Below are 18,264 nucleotides of genomic sequence, written 5' to 3'. Positions count from 1 at the left end.
AGGACGGGAGTTCACGGAAAAAGCAGGCCCCCAGGAGACACGGGCAAAGGCTTCACAGAGGTCAGGCAATGGGCTGGGCCTTGAAGGGCTTGCAGCTTTGGGGTAGGTGATGAGGAGGGCATTGCAGGATGGGGACAGGGCAAGGCATGAGGCTAGAAATGAGGACATGACTCAAACCTCTATTCTATGTAAGAGAACGTATCTGGAATTCTGGAGTCCTCCTCCTGCTCAACTCTCCCAGCAAGATCCTCCATGGGACCACCTGCCTCAGGGTACCACAGCCGCCCAGGCTGCTGAGGACCCCTGAACCCAGCCAGCCACAGAGCTGGGCCTGGAGCGAGGAGCTCCGGACTCCCAGTCTAGTGCTCCTGCCATTCAGCACTCCCCAAGTTCCCCTTCATCTGCATCCCCAAACCTTGACCTGAGCCCTGGAGACAATTGTGCTGTAGACCATGAGGACAAGAGCCCATCCCCCATAGCAGCAGGGGGCCAAGGTGCCCAGCACCCCCCTGCCTTCTCCCAGGCCAGAGAGGGAGGGTACCGGCTGGCTGTGGAGGAGCAGGTCGGTCAGTCTCTCCCTGACAGCAGACAAGTTCCCTTTAGGGAAACTTCTGTCAGGGCCCAAGCAGGCATTTCCCAGCCGGTCAGGCCCCAGGACCTGGTCTGGGATGGTGTTTGGGAGGACCAAAGACAACACCGTGATGGAGACAACTCAGCACCGGGGTCCATCCTCCACCCTCACCTTGTGGTCCCTTCGCAAACCTGTGGGTCAGATTCAGGCCCATCCCTGGTCCCTGGGTGGTGTCTCAGCTTGGGGGTGGGTTGGGGAGGGGAAAGGGGGTACCAGGCTCTAAAGTCAGCCTATGAGGTGAAAATGCCATCTGCCTTGAGATGCAGATGCCATGGCGTGGGATACACACGAGGATGCTGGCCAGGAAGGGCTTGGCTCCTGTGTCAGGAGTGAGACCTGAAGACATCCATCTTAAAACGACAGTCACAGCCACGTGCCCCACAAGAGGCCACGCAGACTCCCATATGAGGAAGCAGCAGACCCTCACCTGCATCCCAGACTCAGCCCCCCATTGACTGCAATCGCCAACTCTCTTTAAATTGTTACTGTCCTCTTTTCCCAATAAATGAGCATATAACGTGGGAGATCCCCTGGAGGAGGGCATAGCAACCCACTCCAGGATTCCTGCCTGGAGAATCCCATGGAGAGAGGAGCCTGGCGGGCTACAGTCCACAGGGTCACAGAGTCGGACACGACTGAAGCAACTCAGCACATACAAGGTGGGGGAAGTGAGCTAGTAATGACCTGAACACATGCACAGACGGCTGTGGGCTCTGCCACAAACTTGCTGTGTGATGTTGGGCAAGACCCCCAGCCTCTCTGAGGCTCAGTTTTCACATGGGGAATAGGAATGATACCAATACCAATGTCAAAGTGCTGCTTCAAAGATTCAGTGAGGTGGTACCTGTGGAAATGCCTGCTTGAAGGAGTCCAGGGGGCAGAGTCCCAAGTACAGTGGACCTTGGGGACACAGAGCCAAGTTCGAATCCTGACCAGCCACTTACCAATCAGCTACTGGATCCCTCCAGGAAGAGGAGAAGGCACAGATGGCGCACAAACTTCAGGCCCCCGGAACTTCAGGGGCACAGGGCCATCAACCCCCAAGCAGATCATACTGTGTGAGGCTACGACCCCGCCTGGGCTGTGCCTTCGCTGAAGGGTGGGTCTGAAGCAGCCGGGCCCCAGATCCCGCCGGGTCCCGGAGCTCTGCGGCTTCACAGGAGTCGGGGGCTCTGGCTGGAGTCCCAGGCTGGCTGCCTCTCTGTTCTTTCTCTCCACATTTGGGGAAGGCATTTCCTCCTTCCTGGGGCCTGCGGGTCAGGTTTCCACCCAGATGGAAAGTCCCACCCAGAGGCCCCCAAAGGAGAGCTCACCATGGAAACTCCACAGGGCGCCCGCCAGACACAGGGGCGAGTGGCCACTGGCAGACCTTCCTAGGGCCAGGCCCACCACCCTGCCAGCTGGGAGGGGAGGGGACAGAGGGGGGCTCCAGCTGGACTTTCTCCATCTCGGGCACAGAACACTGTTTACACTTCACGTGCAAAGCAAAGAGCGGCTGAGCGTGAGCGTGTCTGGGTATGCGTGTGTGCATTTGGGCGTGTGCGCCTATGGACAAATCCTGCAATAGCAGCCCCGGCCGTGTGCCCTCTTAACCTTTCTGAGCCTCATTCTCCCTGGCTGTGTCCCTCCTGAAGGCTGGGTTCCGCTCAGATAAGTAAATACAGTAATCTGGCAAAAAGTGAACAAGGGGTGGGCACTGCTGGATGAAAGCCCTCAGGCCCAACACGCTAACACAGCCTGATGATAATCCGAGCTGAGAAGGTGGGGACCCAGTGGGCGAGGTGTCTCCTGGGCTTTGACCTCAAAACATAAAGACGTAAACAGAGCTTCCCAAAATGTGTTCCAAGACTCCCTAAGCTAGGGATACGTGTTCCTCAAAAAAAGGGAGAGGAGTTTCTGAGGCTAAAATAATTTTTTAAAAAAAGAAGAAGAAGGGCTTCCCTGGTGGTCCATGGTAAAGATTCTGCCTGCGAGTGGAGAGGACACAGGTTCGATCCCTGGTCTGGAAAGACCCCAGAGGGCCACAACTACCGAGCCTACGCACCCTGGAGCCGTGCTCTGCAACAAGAGAAGTCAATGCAAGGAGAAGCCTGTGCCCCACAACGGAAAGCAGCCCCCGATCGCCGCAACTAGAGAAAGCCTCTGAGCACCAACAAAGACCCAGCGCAGCCATAAATAAACACACAAATAACAAAAAAGAAACCGACTCACGGATATAGAGAACAAATCAGTGGTTACGGGGGGAGAGGGAAGGAAGGAGGGGCAATATAGGGTTAGGGGATTAGGAAGTATAACCTATTAGGTGTAAAAAAGCTACACGGATATACTGTACAACATGGGGGACACAGGCAATATTTTATAATAATTATAAATGGACTAAAACGTTAAAAAAAATTATGAATCACTATATATTGTGCACCTACAGTTTTCCAGGTGACACAGTGGTAAAGAATCTGCCTGCCAATATAGGAGATGCAAGAGACCTGGGTTCGAACCCTGGGTCAGGAAGATCCCCTGGAGCAGGAAATGGCAACCCACTCCAGTACTCTTGCCTGGAAAATCCCATGGAGAGAGGAGCCTGGCGGGCTACAGTCCACGGGGTTCCAAAGAGCTGGACATGACTGAGCACGCACACACACATGCATATTGTACCCCTATACCCTATATAATATTGTACAGCAATTATACATCAATTTTAGAAACTCTGAAGAGTCCTCCCCAAGATTCAGAGCAACCACTCGCAGACCAAGGGCTCTGCCTTAAAGGAAGCTGCCTGACTGCACTTAACCAGGCACTCAGGAAGGGAACCTGAGCAGCTGCCCAGGACGCAGCCGCTGAGACGCCCTGTCTCTGCCGCACACCCTCCAGGCTGCGCTGCACGTGACTCCACGGCTGTGCTGTGCACTTAGGCCCTGAGCATTTTCCAGGGTCAATTTAAGAAAGAAATCGAGGAAAGATGTTTCTGTACCATGTGCCAAATTGTTAGTGAGATGGAGCTATTGTTTGTTCAATGATTAATGAGGATCCACACAGTAAATTCCTCAGCATTTAGTGCCAGGGATAAATGTTCGTCAGTCCCAAGTACTTGAATGAGACAGAGATGGCTACTTCATCCTATGTCTCTTTTGGCCTCAGCTGCCAGGAAGCTCACTAGCAATGACCCTGACCCTTGGCTGGGTCTTTCATCAATTACTTTAACTGCCCAACGACACCTAGGCACTTCATCTTGTGTCACTAATAATCACCAGAACTGGGGGGCTTCCCTGGTGGTCCAGTGATTAAGACTCCACGATCTCAATTCAGGGGTCACACAGGTTCAGTCCTTGGGCAGGAACCTAAGATCCCGCAAGCCCCACGCCACACAGTGTGGTCAAAACGTCATTAATTAATTAAAAATAAAGTTCAGTTCAGTTCAGTCGCTCAGTCGTGTCCGACTCTTTGCGACCCCATGAACCACAGCATGCCAGGCATCCCTGTCCATCACCAACTCTCAGAGTCCACCCAAACCCATGTCCATTGAGCCGGTGATGCCATTCAACCATCTCATCCTCTATCGTCCCCTTCTCCTCCTGCCCTCAATCTTTCCCAGCATCAGAGTGTTTTCCAATGAATCAGCTCTTCGCATCAGGTGGCCAAAGTATTGGAATTTCAGCTTCAACATCAGTCCTTCCAATTAACACCCAGGACTGATTTCCTTTAGGATGGACTGGTTGGATCTCCTCGCAGTCCAAGGGACTCTCCAGAGTCTTCTCCAACACCACAGTTCAAAAGCATCGATTCTTCGGTGCTCAGCTTTCTTTATAGTCCAACTCTCACATCCATACATGACCACTGGAAAAACCATAGCCTTGACTAGATGGGCCTTTGTTGGCAAAGTAATGTCTCTGCTTTTTAGTATGATAACTAACTCCTATTTTGGGACTACCCTGGGGGTCCAGTGGTTAAGACTCTGCTCTTCCAATGCAGGGGACACAGGTTCAACTCCTATCAGGGAACTAAGATCCCGCATGCCATGCGGCACAGCCGAAAAAAACATTATCACCAGAGTTGGTGTTTGTTGGATGCTTGCTATGTGTCAGGCACTCTGAACACACATCTTTGCCCTCACTCATTCATATAGCAATGTCAAAAGGTGGGGCTTCAGTCTCCCCACTTTACAAAGCCCTGGGGAGGTGAATGATTGAGTCAAGTCCATACTCACAGCTAAGAAGCCAGGAGTGTCGCTGTGTGTGTTCACCGGCCCCCAGACTCTTCATTCTAGAATATGAGCCTGGAGGGCAGGTCACCACTGCATGTCTGTGGCAGAGATAGAACAGGTAGACCCTTGATAATTAGGTGATAAACACATTGGTGGTGAAGCCAGGATTGAAGCAAAGGTCTGTTTGTTTCAACCCCATGCAAAACTCCTCTTTCTGGCCTTGAGGGCTGGTAAAGCTCACTTTAACCCTAATACTAAGTCAACTACTTAACTTTAACCCTAATACTAAATCTAAGCTTCCTTCTAACACAATCCCAGATGAACTCAGCATTAACCAACCCAGTGTTCCCAGCCCCACCCTGATCTTCAGTTCTGTGGGGCCAGCACTGCAACCACAAAGGCTGGGGGGCAGATGGTGGAGCATGTGGGGTCTGCAGCAGGGACGGGGCAGCGGGGATGGGCTCGGATTTCCCATCCGGGGAAGTCTGGGCAGACACGAGCAGGGTTGGCCTCCAAGCAGGCCCGAGCAGAGGATGGCAGGGCAGGAGGGCCTGCACTATCCCGGCTCACAGCAGCAGCTCCTCTGGTCTGAGAGAGCCAGCCCAGCGGGTGGGGAGGAGATGCCCAGCCCCGCTTCCTGCCCACTGCGGCTGGCCAGGAGCCCCAGAGCCAGCACAGGAAATAACAGGGGCCCCCAGAGGCCGCCCAGCCAGGCCCAGCTCCGAGGCCGCCCGGGGAGGGAAGGAGGCCATTGTCGGCCTTTGTTGCAGTTTCCCCAGCCTAGCCCGGGCTCCGGGAGGCCCCTGGGAGCTAACAAAGCTTCCCCCAACCTGCAGCTGTCCAGCCTCCCCCAGCCCGACCCTGGGGACAGGCCCACCCGGCCCTGGGCTCTTAAAGTGGCAGGTGCAGAGTTGAAATGAAGTCATGTCCAAGTTAGGGGTGGAGCACACGTGGGCCAAAGCAGGCCGGGCCAGGCACGCGGACAGATGGCCACTGGGGTCTCTGTCCGCACCCGGGTCTGCCCGGCGCCGGGCCCAACAGCAGGGGTGTGGATCTTTGGTCGGAAAGAATGTCTGAAACCCTGAGTGTACAACAAAGGAAAAGCAGAGTGAGAGTCACGGGGTGACCTGGACATCTCGGGGGCCTCCTAGGGTGGGGAGAACTGCCCTTCTCTTTGAAAAGAGATCCTGGAAGCAGCTCTTTCTGCTCATCCGCAAGCCTAGGGCTGTGGATGGGTGTGTGATGCCTGTGTGTGCGTGTCTGTGTATGTGCTCATGTGTGGAAGCGTGTACATATGTGCCCTGTGTGTGTGCACATGAGCATGCATAAACAGGGGTGTGCACATCTGCACTTGAGTGCATGTGTGAGCATGTGAGGTATGGAGGAATATGTGAATGTCTATATATGTGCACTGTATGTGTATGTGTGTGCACTGTATGTGGAAGTGGGTATGTACGTGTGTCTAGAATGTGTAGGCACGGTGTGCTTGTTTGTGAACAAGTGTATATGAGTGTGTGTGCACGCAGGCAAAATGACTTGTCACTGTTACACATCACTGTTGAAGAGCATTCCCGGGCTTGTGTCCATCAGCAGTCATCACCCCCACACTGACCCTGGAAGTATGTGTCACTACCATGACCTCTAGGGTTCTTAGCACATCCTTGGGGATGTCCCCCCCGACAAAGATGCCTTCCATCTACACTGGGTCCTAGTCACTGTGAACTAGTAACTACAGAGGAGCAGACCCTGGACTCAGACAAAACAACCCAGGTTCAAATCCTGCCCTGGCCCGGATCAGCTGTGAAAGCCTGGACCCATTTCTCAACCTCTCTGAGCCTCAGCGGCTCATCCGTGAGATGGGCATGATACTACTTTCTACCACCTATGGTTAAGAGGGTTAAATGAAAGATGCATGTCAGGTACATGGCCCCTGCCTGGCCCCAGCAAATGCTCACTAGATGGTTGGTTTTTTTTAATGGTTATTGTTATTACAGTTGCTTATAATTATGGTTACTGATAATATAACGGTGAGCAAAGCAGGCACTACCCTTGCCTTCATAACCTTGCATGGTTTGCAAAGCATTTAGCCCAGAGAAATAGAAGAGCAGAAGGAAAACTGTCTCCTTTTTACTGGATTCAGGATCAGTCTGATGTGCTCACTACTACTGAGAACAGCCAGCAGCCATCAGTTGAAGCAACCAAGCACAGTAGCAAGAAAGGTATCATCTATCAGTGTGGGCAAAATAATGGGTTTGTTGAACCAGAAAGGCATCAGTCAGCCAGGCTCAACCTAACATGCATGGAGCAAGGGAGAGAGAACATACGCACGTACCCACACGTGTCTCATGCTCAAGAAGTTAAGAGAGGATCAGCAGAGACGACAACCGCCTAACCCCTGTGGGCCTCCCACAGCCCACAACAGGACTGTGACTGACGCGGTGCTAAACATGCCCATCCCAGAAGCTGGGCCCTGTAGAGTGCCCGCCCGGGAAGCCAGGACCAGCCAAGCTGCACAACTGGGTTGACCTTGGCCATTTCCTACCGGGCACCGACCCATGGCCGCACGGTGGGCGCATCAAGCCCCACCCAGGGAAGGAGCTTGATCATATGATAGCCTCAGAGCCTCTGACTTTCAGACCCTGCCCACTACCCCCCTGCCAACCCCAACCCCACCCCGGCCTTCTCCACAGGGGAAACAGGCAGCGCCCCACCATCCAAGGTCAGCGTGAGAAAGGATGGTTCCTCAAGGGCTCAGTCCCACCCCATCCCTGCATGGGGGTGAAGGCGTGCGCACCCTGCCCACTGCGGCGACGCCTAGAGATTGCCAATCGAGACAAGGAAAAGGAGGAAGGGAGGGGCCTGTCGGAGCCTTCTGTGGCCCGCACAGATCAAGGCTCGGAGCTGAGCTCCAAGCCAAGCTTCCCTCAATGTGCTATCGATATATCACCGAGAGTAAGAGGGGAGAGCACCAGCTGCCACCCTTGCGGGCTATGGCTAAGCTCCGTGCATACCCTCATCTCGTCCACGCAATGGTCCCAGGAAGCGGGATAAGCATCCCCATTTCAGATGAGGACATGGACAGCACAGAGAGCTTAAGCAACTTCCTCAAGGTCACACAAGTAGTATCTTCAACCTCAAACCCAATTCTTGCTCTTAACAAAGGGAACAACAACCTGGCCCTGTACTGCCAAGGGAAAATACAGTTAAAAAGGCAGAAGTGAAGTGCTTCACCTTGCAAACACTTGCTCGGCAACTGTCAGTGACCGAGCCAGAGCCTGGCTCTGGGAGGACAGAGAATCAGACATGGTCACTGCCTGAGGGAGTGAGCAGAACAGCAAGGGAACCAGGCACATACAGGAGGAACGTCATCACCAAGCAGACGGCAGTGAGGACCAGGATCCGGGCAGCCCCCGAGACTCAGGGGCAGGCACGTTAATTATGGCAGTGCAGTCGTGGTGGCCTCCTGGAGGAGGCGTCACGTAGACTGAGCTTTGAAGGAGGCCCCGGCCAGAACAAGAGTCAAGGGGAGTGGGTGAGAGGGCTTAACTCATCAAACCCTCGAAACCCTCACTACGCCAGGTAGTGGGTGGGCCATCAACATCACTCTGGAGCTGGCTTAAAATGCAGAATCTCAGACCCCTCCCAGAACGGCTGAGTCAGCATCTGAGTTTTAACAAGATCACCAAATTTGCCTACATGGTCAAGTTTGAGCAGAGACATTGTAAACCACGCCTGGAAACCACGGACAGACCTCCCCCAAATCCTGAGGAACAACCTCATCATCACCCCCGGGGGCCCACACCCACGTACACGCCCGACTGTGGCCCTGGTGTATAGCCAGGCTTCAAGTCACCAAAATAACTGCTGATTTCCACCATCCATCACTGGGGGCCCAGACCCTAGGGAGCACCCAAGGTTGGATAAAGGAGGACCAGCCCCCCGTCAGGATAGTCCTCATCATTGGTGCCTGTGAAAAACTCCAGAGCCCCAGGAGAGGAGAGGGCAGACACCCTGGGCTCGTGGAGTGGAGAGTCCCCAGTCAGCAGAGCTGGGAGCCTGCAACCTCACTGCAGGGAGCAAGGGTACAAGGGCAGAGCAGCTGCTGTGTGCCAGCCTGTGGGTACAGGACAAGTGACATGGAGGCCCTGCCTCCGAGGAAGCTCCAAGTTCCTTGGAGGTGAACTCAGCAAGACAAACCTCCTTCCAGCGAAGCCATCAGTCACGCCATGCGGGAGAGAAAAAAAGAGTCAGGAGAGAGACACACCACACACACACACACTCACTCACTCACTCACTCCCTTGCACGTACCCCGGGCACCAGCATACACGTGCACGCACATGTGCATGGCAGACATGGCACAGAGGAAGCAACGTACAGTGCAGCCCAGCGGGGCCCCCGGCTGGTCCAGAGCCAGAGGAAAGGGTGGGCAGGAAACACCACATCCCCTCGGAGAGCTGGGCCAAGTCAGCCCCAGGAGCCCAACACGCAGCACAGAGGGGTGCAGAGAGGCCACAGGGCCCCCAAGAGTCTGAGTCAGGGCCGAGGCACCTGGGCACACTCGCACACACACCACACACACACACACAAGTGCATGCCTCCGTGTGCACTCGGGGCACAGATGCCCTACCTCGAGGACTGCTCACCATGGTAACAGAGTGGCCACCTCTCAGCTCCAGTCACCACCTGAAGGTCTCCGAGGCCTCCTGAGCTGGGGGAAGCAGCGCTAACAAAGGCCCGCCTGGCCGGGGGTCCACGGTACAGACCAGTCGGCGCATGCCTGCCGCGCTCCCCCGGTGAGCTCGGGGCCACCGCATCTTCCTACCCCGCCTGCCTGGCTCCACTCAGCTCAACTCCCCACAGACGCCCCAGCAGAGCTAATGAGAAACTCCCCAGCTGGCCCCATATAAAAACGCATTTCATAAGTCTTTAAAATGCTAGGAAATTCTCCATCTATTTAGGACTTTCCTGCTCCTTTAAAATGTCCCCTGGTCCTTGTGGAGGAATGACTGGCTTGGGGGCTCAAGCGCAGGAGGTGGGCAGCACCAGCCAAGCCAGCCGGGAGTCAAGGGGCATCTGGCAGCTTCCTTTGTCAGCCCCAGGATCGCGGAGAGAGGAGTGGGGATACCCTCACCGATGAGCCAGACTAAGGCCGTCACTCAGGAGAAAATTCAGGGCGAGGGAACCCTGGGGGAGAGGAGAGGAGAGAGGGAGACAGTCTCCCCAGCCTTGATCTGAAGTCAAAATGTCCTGGGAGCCCCTAAGAAAAACTCCAAGGGGGAAAAAGTCCACCGACACAAAGACGCTGGTAAGAGCATTGTTCATGAGTCCAAAACTGACGCGGTTCAAGTGTGCAGCGGGGAGAGGCAGTTGAGGCAATGAATGCCCATCCTCCCAGAGACCCCGATGTGGTGACTGAGGGCAGAGTTTGTGGATCTAGACGTCTCCAAGAAGCTCAGGACTCAGAGGGGATACCCGGAACCCACCGGTGCATTCAGCCTGCACTTCATCTCGAGAGAAAGGATGGAGCTGGAAAGCGGGCCAAGAGAAATGTAAACAGCAAGTGTGCAGAAGCACGGAGTGGTGGGTGGAGTCTCCATGAAGTAGTTGAAATAATAAATACATGCTCTAGGACAACACCGGCGGGGTGGGAAGGAAGCCCTGAGAAGGTTTAGAGGAGCAGGCTGGGCTGCGAGGGACCTCGGACTCCCTGAAGCGAAAGGTCCAGTCTTCCAGACATGTCCGTCAAGTTCACTGGTCGAAACGTGGAGGTAAAGGACCGCAGTGGGTGAGGGGGCTGCCAACTTTGTCCATGATGGGGGCACTGACCACTCCCCCACCCCGCAGCTTACCGGAGTCAGATTAAAGGAAAGGCTTCCAGCCTCCCTCCCCAAGGGGCCCCCAGGCCCCGGACACCCAGATGCCACTCTAATCTTCCCCCCACCCCCGAACAGGTCTCAGACCCTGCAGCCTGAACACTGACCCACCGACCCACCGGAAACCGCACATACACCCAACACCCAGGGGGCCTAGAGGCAGGTGGGCTGGGGTCAGGGGGTGGGAGTCTCTATGGAGAGCCTGACCCACAGTGTTTCCCAGATCTGGCCTTTGAAGATGGGAAGTGTGCTCAAGGACTTCTAAACAGGCACCTCCTCTCCCTTTCGGCAGCGATCCAGGAGGCCTGGCCCTCATTAGACTCCCAGGGACCCAGGAGGGACCTGAGCACTGAGCTGACCCCAGGCCTGAACCTCTGGCTCCCCTCTGACACAAAGCCTGGACCAACAATCTCAAAGGCAGGCCTACCATTTACAATTTAGGTGCCACAGTCATGCCAGAGCTGTGTGTGCATGCACGCTCAGCCGTGTCCGACTCTTTGTGACCCCATGGACTATATAGCCCACCAGGTTTCTCTGTCCATGGGATTTCTCAGGCTGGAGAAATACTGGAGTGGGTTGCCATTTCCTCCTCCAGGGGATCTTCCCAACCCAGGGATCGAACCCACATCTCTTGCATCACCTGCATTGGCAGGGCAGGTTCTTTAATGACTGCGCCATCTGTCTGGGTTCAGATCCCAGCTCTGCCCCTTCCTAGCTGTGTGACGTTGAAGCAAGTCACTAGCGTCCATGTGCCTCAGTTTCTGTATGTGAAAGGCACTGAGAAGGAGAACTGGCTCCTAGAAGCGACTCCTACATGGGACTGATGGTTTCATTAACCAGGACGATGAGACTACAATGGGGCAGGAAGGCCTGAAACTCTGATCTCACCAGGAAGGTCTCAGGCTGTTGGGCCATTCACACACAATCGATTATACTGAATGTTTCTCTCCAACCGCAAGTGTGTGTGTCATCATGCCAGAAATAAAGCTGACTAACCTGTCCAGGCACTGACAGTGAGTGTTTGTCTACAAATGAACTGCTTTCCATCACCAGACAGCCCCAGACCCTCCTCACGCTCCATCCCCAGCTTGGTTCCAGGCAGCCATGCTGGAAGGAAGCCCAGCCTGCCCTGAAACTTGGTCCAGGGAGGCGAGGGGGGTGGGGGGGTTCCGGTGAGGCAGTTACACAAAGATGAGCCCCTTCGTCTCCCAGCTCAGGCAAAGCTGAGCATGGTTGGGCTGCTTCCCTGAAACCCCACATTACTACCATCCTGGTGCCCGCCACTCAGATGGTTCATTCCAAAGGGCCTGGGGGAAGAGAGAAAAGCATTGAGGGAGGAAGGACCTCCCCCACTGAGCTGAGCTGGAGGCAGGCGGTGGGGCGCAGAGAGGCCTGGAAAGTGGCCCCTGGGTAGAGATGCACTTGGCAACCTTCTAATGGTGGCCAGAATGAAATCAGCTGGCAGAGGGACATATTTTGGCCTAAGCAGTGTTTTTTCAAATATACCGATTGACCAAAATGAGATCACATTTCATATCTAGGAAATCTAGAATCCACCAAAGAAGGAAAATTACATGTATTAATGAGGATGTGGAAAACACTGGAACCCTCATATCTCAATATGAGCTGCTTTAAAAAGAGTTGTTAATTTTTTAATCTAAGAACACCACATAAAAAATCCAGCTCTCTGGCTTCTCTTTTTAAAACTCAGATGACGTGGGGATTCTGGGCCCCAGTGCCCTGCCACAATCAGCTGGCACTGAGGTACGGCTGTCCCAGTGGCAAGGCCTGGGGTGCAGTGCACAGCGCCGCTTCCCTGCCCGCTCACCTGTGCCACCAGCCTGCCCCAGGTGGGCCTGTGAGCTTGGGACCCTTGTGGGCTTTCACAAAGGACTCTCACACTTCTCTAAGGAGTTTGAACTCATGGCCTGGCAAGGTAGGAAGAAGAGCTTGCGAGTAATCTGTGACCCCACCCCCGAAATCACATGCACAATGCTCTGTGCATTTGGGAAGAGAATCTACACTTCCTTCCACTGGATGCTTGGGGCTTCCCAGGTGGTGCTGGTGGTAAAGAACCTGCCTGCCAATGCAGGGAACATAAGAGACAAGGGTTCAATCCCTGGGTCGAGGAGATCCCCTGGAGGAGGGCATGGCAACCCACTCCAGTACTCTTGCCTGGAGAATCCTATGGACAGAGGAGCCTGGTAGGCTACAGTCCATAGCGTTGCACAGAGTCGGACACGACTGAAGTGACAGCACGCACACAAGACACTGTCCCTTCATCCTCCTTTTTATGGATCAGGAAAACAGGACGCAATGGGAAATTAGTTAAAACCCCACAGCCACCAGGCACCCCATACCTCAGCTCTGAACACAGTCTCCTTCCCCCAGGTTCTGCCACCAGCAGCCCCATCTTTGCCTTCAGAGAGGCAAGGGCGGGCCCCCTCCTCCCGTGACGCCCTGGCCGGAAGGGAGAACTGCTGGGAGCCACTTACCCTGCTCCCCTCCCTGCCAGGCAGGGCTCTCCATCACTGCCAGGGCCCCGACTCAAGGGCGCAAGCAGAGCAAGCCAGGCTGCTCCTGGGGGCAGTGGCCACGTGGTCCCCACGGGCAGCAGAGGCTACTGTGCCTCCTGCTTCTTTATTGCAGCTCTCCATCACGCTCCCGGAGCCAGGAAAAGCGGGCAGGGGGATGCTGGCACCCCGGGGAGAGGAGGAGGAGCTGCCCACGTTCACAGCTCTGCACTCCCAGTAGGATGCTCTCTGCCTCCCTCTTCACCTCACCCTGCGTTCCTCCGGTCTGATGAGCCAAAAGGCCCTCCATGGCTACCCTTGGGCCCTCTGCCTCCAGGGACCACCGTAAAGCCCCCACGAGGCCTCAGGTCTCTGCTCAGCTGTCCACTTCCCAGGGGCAGGCAGCGCAGAGGTTACAGCCCAGGCTCTGGGGGCAGGAGGACTTGGGTTCAAGTCGCTGCTCGGCAGCATCATGGCTGGGGACGGCAGGACTGCGACCGCACCATTCCAAGCCTCCTTCCCTCATCCACCAAATGAGGACGGCAGCTCCCAGTGACGGTGCCAAGGGTGGCTTGGGGAGGCTTTGCTCCCCCATAATCTTCTTTGGCACCTGCCCCCATTCTCTGATGCAGCCAAGTGACATTTTCTCAGCTTAATGAGAAGCGTTATTCTAAAGCAGCTTCAGCCAGGCCTTTGGCCCCGTCCTCTACCAGATGGCAGCCCCGAACCAGCCCACGGAGAAGCTGTGGACTTGCTGCTGGAAACACCACCCACCTCCCAGGCTTGTCATGATGGCTCAGTGAGACCCTGGGGGGTAAAACGTTTGCTCCGTGTCCTGGCACAGACCAAGTATGTGCTCACGAAACACCAGGCTCTACGTCCAGGACTGCCTCCCCCACCGGCCTCATCCTGCCACCCGGGATGTGCGCCATCTCACAAGTCCTGTGCTCAGGGAATACAAGCTGACTTTAATAGCTCGAGTCCAAGAGGACTGGGAAAGAAAATCTATCACATGCATGCACTGTCAAAAAGAAATAATCAGAATCGGGCCAAAGGAAACAGAACAATCCATTGCCCGGCTATGGATTATCCAGTGCCCGGGATGCTCGGCCCTCCCTTTCCCACCTCCGAGCAGACGAAAGCTGACCGGCACCAGGGAGTCCCTGAGGGCCGGAGGGACTCACGAGATGTCACGCACCTCCCCCTGCCTGCGCATGTAGGGTGCGCTCAGCTCTTGGCTGGAAACTTGCAAAGCGCTCGACCTTCACCACTCCCAAGAGCACCCGAAGGCCCTAAGGCTGGTCGTTCCCCTGTAGCATCAGAGCGTCGTGGACCCCAGGCCCCTACACAGCCCCTCGGCGTCACCCCTGCCTTCTACAGGCCAGCCCGGGAGATGCACCCGGGCCCTGACACCCCCTGCACAGATCTCCCCACCCACCACAGTCGGCGCCCTCCTGCATCCTGCTGCTGTCCTGGTCAGTCCTCATCGCCGCCGGCACCACTGGGAGAACAGCCAGGAGGGAGGACCTTATATGGACATGACCAGGCTGGGCGCTTTTCTAGTGTGGGGTTTGGAGCACAGCGGGGACCCTCATCAGAGCTGGCTGCAAGCCTGAGCACATGCACCCCCACATCCGTCAGGACACCTGGATGAGACGTGGAGTTTCACAACCTCGCTGTGTTCCTCCAACCATGGGGAATGTATCTCAACTACACAGAAAGAGAGAGGGCATGGGTCACACAGAACCTCCCCCTATCCTACCTACAGTGTGGACCCCAAGGCCTGTCCTAACTCAGGGCTCTCCTCCTGAGAATCTGAGCACCTCCCCAACCTGGCTTCATACAAGGCCCCTGCCCTGGAGGGAGCCCCTGTCACCAAGGACCAGGCACCTGCGGACACCGAAGTGCCCAAACCTGAGTCAGCCAGGACCCAACCAGGACCCTTCCGACTTTCCACGGGGCACAGGTCCCGCTGCAGAGGGCCCTGGACCAGGAGCCCAGGAACCTGGTTTCAAGTACTGGCTCCCCACTTGCCCTCAGCTCAGTCTGTACCAGCATTCCCCAGATTTCAGTCACCTGGGAACCATCTTCATGATTTTTTCCTGAATCCAAGCCTTATTACTTAAAAACTTTGTCAATACAATTTTCTCACTTTAATGACTTCCGCATCGCCTTAAATCACACACAGCCATAAAATCACAAATTCGATGTGTTACCATTCAAGTGTTAAGTGTTGGTATGTCTGACACCTAACACCTCGTTTCTGGAACGACTGACCCAGAGCATACCTCCCTCCTTGCCTCAATTTCCACACCTAAAAGAGAAGCGGGCTGAACGAGATGGCTCCCTCACAGGTCTTCTCAGGCCCACGGTTCTCCCCCACGGAACTGGAGACGGCTGGTCAGGATCCCGGGACAGGGGACAAGGCAGGAGAGTCTGGGGCCTGCTGGACTGGGAACAAGGGCCCTCCTGTCAACAGAGGCTGACAACTTGCCCAGCAAATGGGAGAGCGGTGCCCTCCATTCTGGAGCTCCCAAAGACCCCAAGCCAGCTCCAATCCCAAGCTCCATGGGCAGCTCCAGATTCTAGAACTTTATAGGGAGACAAAACCTCATTCATCCACCTCTTTTTATAGCTGGGGAAACTGAGGCACCAGAAGGCACTTAGGCAAGGGCAGAACTGAGCGGGAAAACCCAAGTCCCCTGACGGCCGAGTCACCCCCATCACCCTCCAACGGCCATGCCCCCCACAACCCTGAACGCTCCTTCTTACCTCCCCCTGGAGGTGTGGGCTCGGGTCTGCCCGCCTGAGAATACGATGCGACCCCTTCCAGGAAGGCAAATAAAGGAATTCTGATTTCGATTGGAGTTTAAAGGTCCTATTAGAGCGGCTTTTATGCAATTAGGCTGGAATGAATGTGCAGCGACGCCCATGGCAGAGAGCTTCAGAGCCTGCGTAGTGGGGGTGTGGTGGACCAACCGAATGTGCCCACAAGAGGGGAACATGGCCCCCAGGGGAATAAGGGCATATTAGTCTCCGTATGCAATAGATTTTATTGACCATATGGAACTGATATAAAAATCACGTTGCACGGGGTAATCTGGACTGGAGACAGGAATGTGACGGGAAGAATATGACTTCCATAACCAGCTGGGTGGCTTTCTGAGTTTCCTGAGCCAGCCCCCCAGGACCCCACCACGTTTCCCACCCGCCCCTGGGCATTTACCTGATGCTGTCACGGAGGAATCCCAGGCCAGCGAGAAGTCCGAGGCCTCCCCCTCTTCAACTGAAAGAGACAACAGAGACAGACCTGTGAGTTTTGAAGTTGTGCAAATAGGTCATTGGTGGCGGGGCGGGGCGGGGGTGGGGGTTGTGTGTGCAGGACACATGCAAGGAGGAAGGATCGTTTGGAGGACTCCCTAGGGAGTCCCTATGATGCCCATGATCAAGGGTGAAAGGATCAAGTCTACAAAGAGACTTTTGTTGGTTTCACAGAGATGTAAAATACTCAGAACAAAACCTAAACCGCAAATAAGTGCCGTATCTGTATGGTTTCCCCATCCTTGTGCCCTAGCAGACATTACAAATCCATCACAGCACTGCCTCAAATCAGATGCAGAATCAGATTCTTTGTCTACACAGAGCTACAGGCCATTACTACCTATAATCAGAGTATCCACTGGAGATAAAGCCAGTTGCCCCTCACAGGAGTAGAGTGAAGACCCAGACCTCTCCCTGGTCCTCCAGATACTGACCTCCTACCAAGAACCCCTCAGATCACCACTGAGATGTGAACGCTTTCTCGATTATTCCAAGAAACAAACAAGTCACTCTCAGAGGTTGGCAAAGCTTCGGGTGCTATCCCCTACACTGAGAGCTGACCCACAGACACTCAGGACATGCTGGAGTCGATTCTCCCGTGGTCAGCAGTCCTGGGCCAGTGACAGCACAATGCAACTCACCTCTCCACTCTACCCCAAGCCCACAGAACTGAGCTGGGGAGGGACGGAGTGTCCCCACCACCCCACGTCCCGATGTGTGAAACCAGGCGGCTGGAGGTGCTGGCCATACACTAGGAGAACACGGGAGAAATTCTATACAGCATAATAAAACTCTTATCCTGGAATTAATCCCAGTCTGGGGCATGTAATAATATTAAAGCTGGGTTATGGACTTTGTAAAATGGAACTCTGTTTAAGCCAAAAATGTGCATACGCAGTGTTTTTCAGATTTAACGGGCTCTGAAGTTCTGCACATGTGCATGCCGAAGCCACCACGTCCCACCCAGTTCTCTTTGCAGTGTCGCCATCTCTCCATGGGCACACACGATGAGCCAGGCCCTGCACCCAGGGTGTTTAATCCCTGTCATCAGACTTTGAGAGGTGACAGGCGGGCCTGAGGTCCTACACTAGAAAGAGTCCGTACAGAGTTGGGGCTGAGACCCCATCTCGAAGGCTGCTCGTGTGTCCACCTGAGACACAGAGGACCCTATCCAGAATCCTAGCAACTGGGGACTAGAAAGCAGCAGCCCACCCCGCCCTTCAGAAGGCAGGTACACGTATGCAGGGCAGTCAACCTGGGGGAGGAACAAGCAGGCTGGCTTGTGGTCAGATGCTGGATTCAAAGCCCAATCCTGCCTCGAACTAGCTGTACACATACGTGCACACTAAGTCGTTTCAGTCCTATCTGACTCTTTGCGACCCTATGAACTGTAGCCCGCCAGGCTCTTCTGTCCCTGGGATTTTCCAGGCCAGAATGCTGCAGTGGGTTGCCATTTCCTCCTCCAAGAGATCTTCTTGACCCAGGAATCAAACCTGCATCTCTTATGTCTCCTGCATTGGCAGGTGGATTCTTTACCATTCGTGCCACCTGGGAAGCTAGCTATATGACTGTGAGTAAACTGTTTAATCTCTAGGCTTCAGTTCTCCCATCTCAAAAGCAGAGGCAAAAATGGTACCTAAGCCACAGGTTATTGGGAAGATTCCATGGGATGATAGCTGTCATCCACTGGAACAGAGACTCAAGCACTCAGGTAAGTTTGGTGCCGA

General features: G+C 54.9%; 1 protein-coding gene across 2 annotated transcripts in view; it reads right to left on the bottom strand.

Annotated features, from left to right (window-relative positions):
* Window positions 1-18,264, bottom strand: part of ZNF423 (zinc finger protein 423) — a 343,209-nt gene that overhangs the window by 269,176 nt on the left and 55,769 nt on the right. Inside the window, exon 2 of one of the 2 annotated variants that reach the window (XM_070451337.1) lies at window positions 16,443-16,502. In XM_070451337.1, the coding sequence (XP_070307438.1) occupies window positions 16,443-16,502 (60 nt within the window). Of the gene's footprint in view, window positions 1-1,575; window positions 1,840-16,442; window positions 16,503-18,264 lie in introns of those variants that run through there. The other variant, XM_070451338.1, reaches the window with a different exon arrangement.

Source organism: Odocoileus virginianus, chromosome 20, assembly GCF_023699985.2.
Source record: "Odocoileus virginianus isolate 20LAN1187 ecotype Illinois chromosome 20, Ovbor_1.2, whole genome shotgun sequence".
Lineage (NCBI taxonomy): Eukaryota > Metazoa > Chordata > Mammalia > Artiodactyla > Cervidae > Odocoileus > Odocoileus virginianus.
Note: the sequence above shows the minus strand (reverse complement) of the source record. Positions and strands in the feature narration are given on the sequence as shown.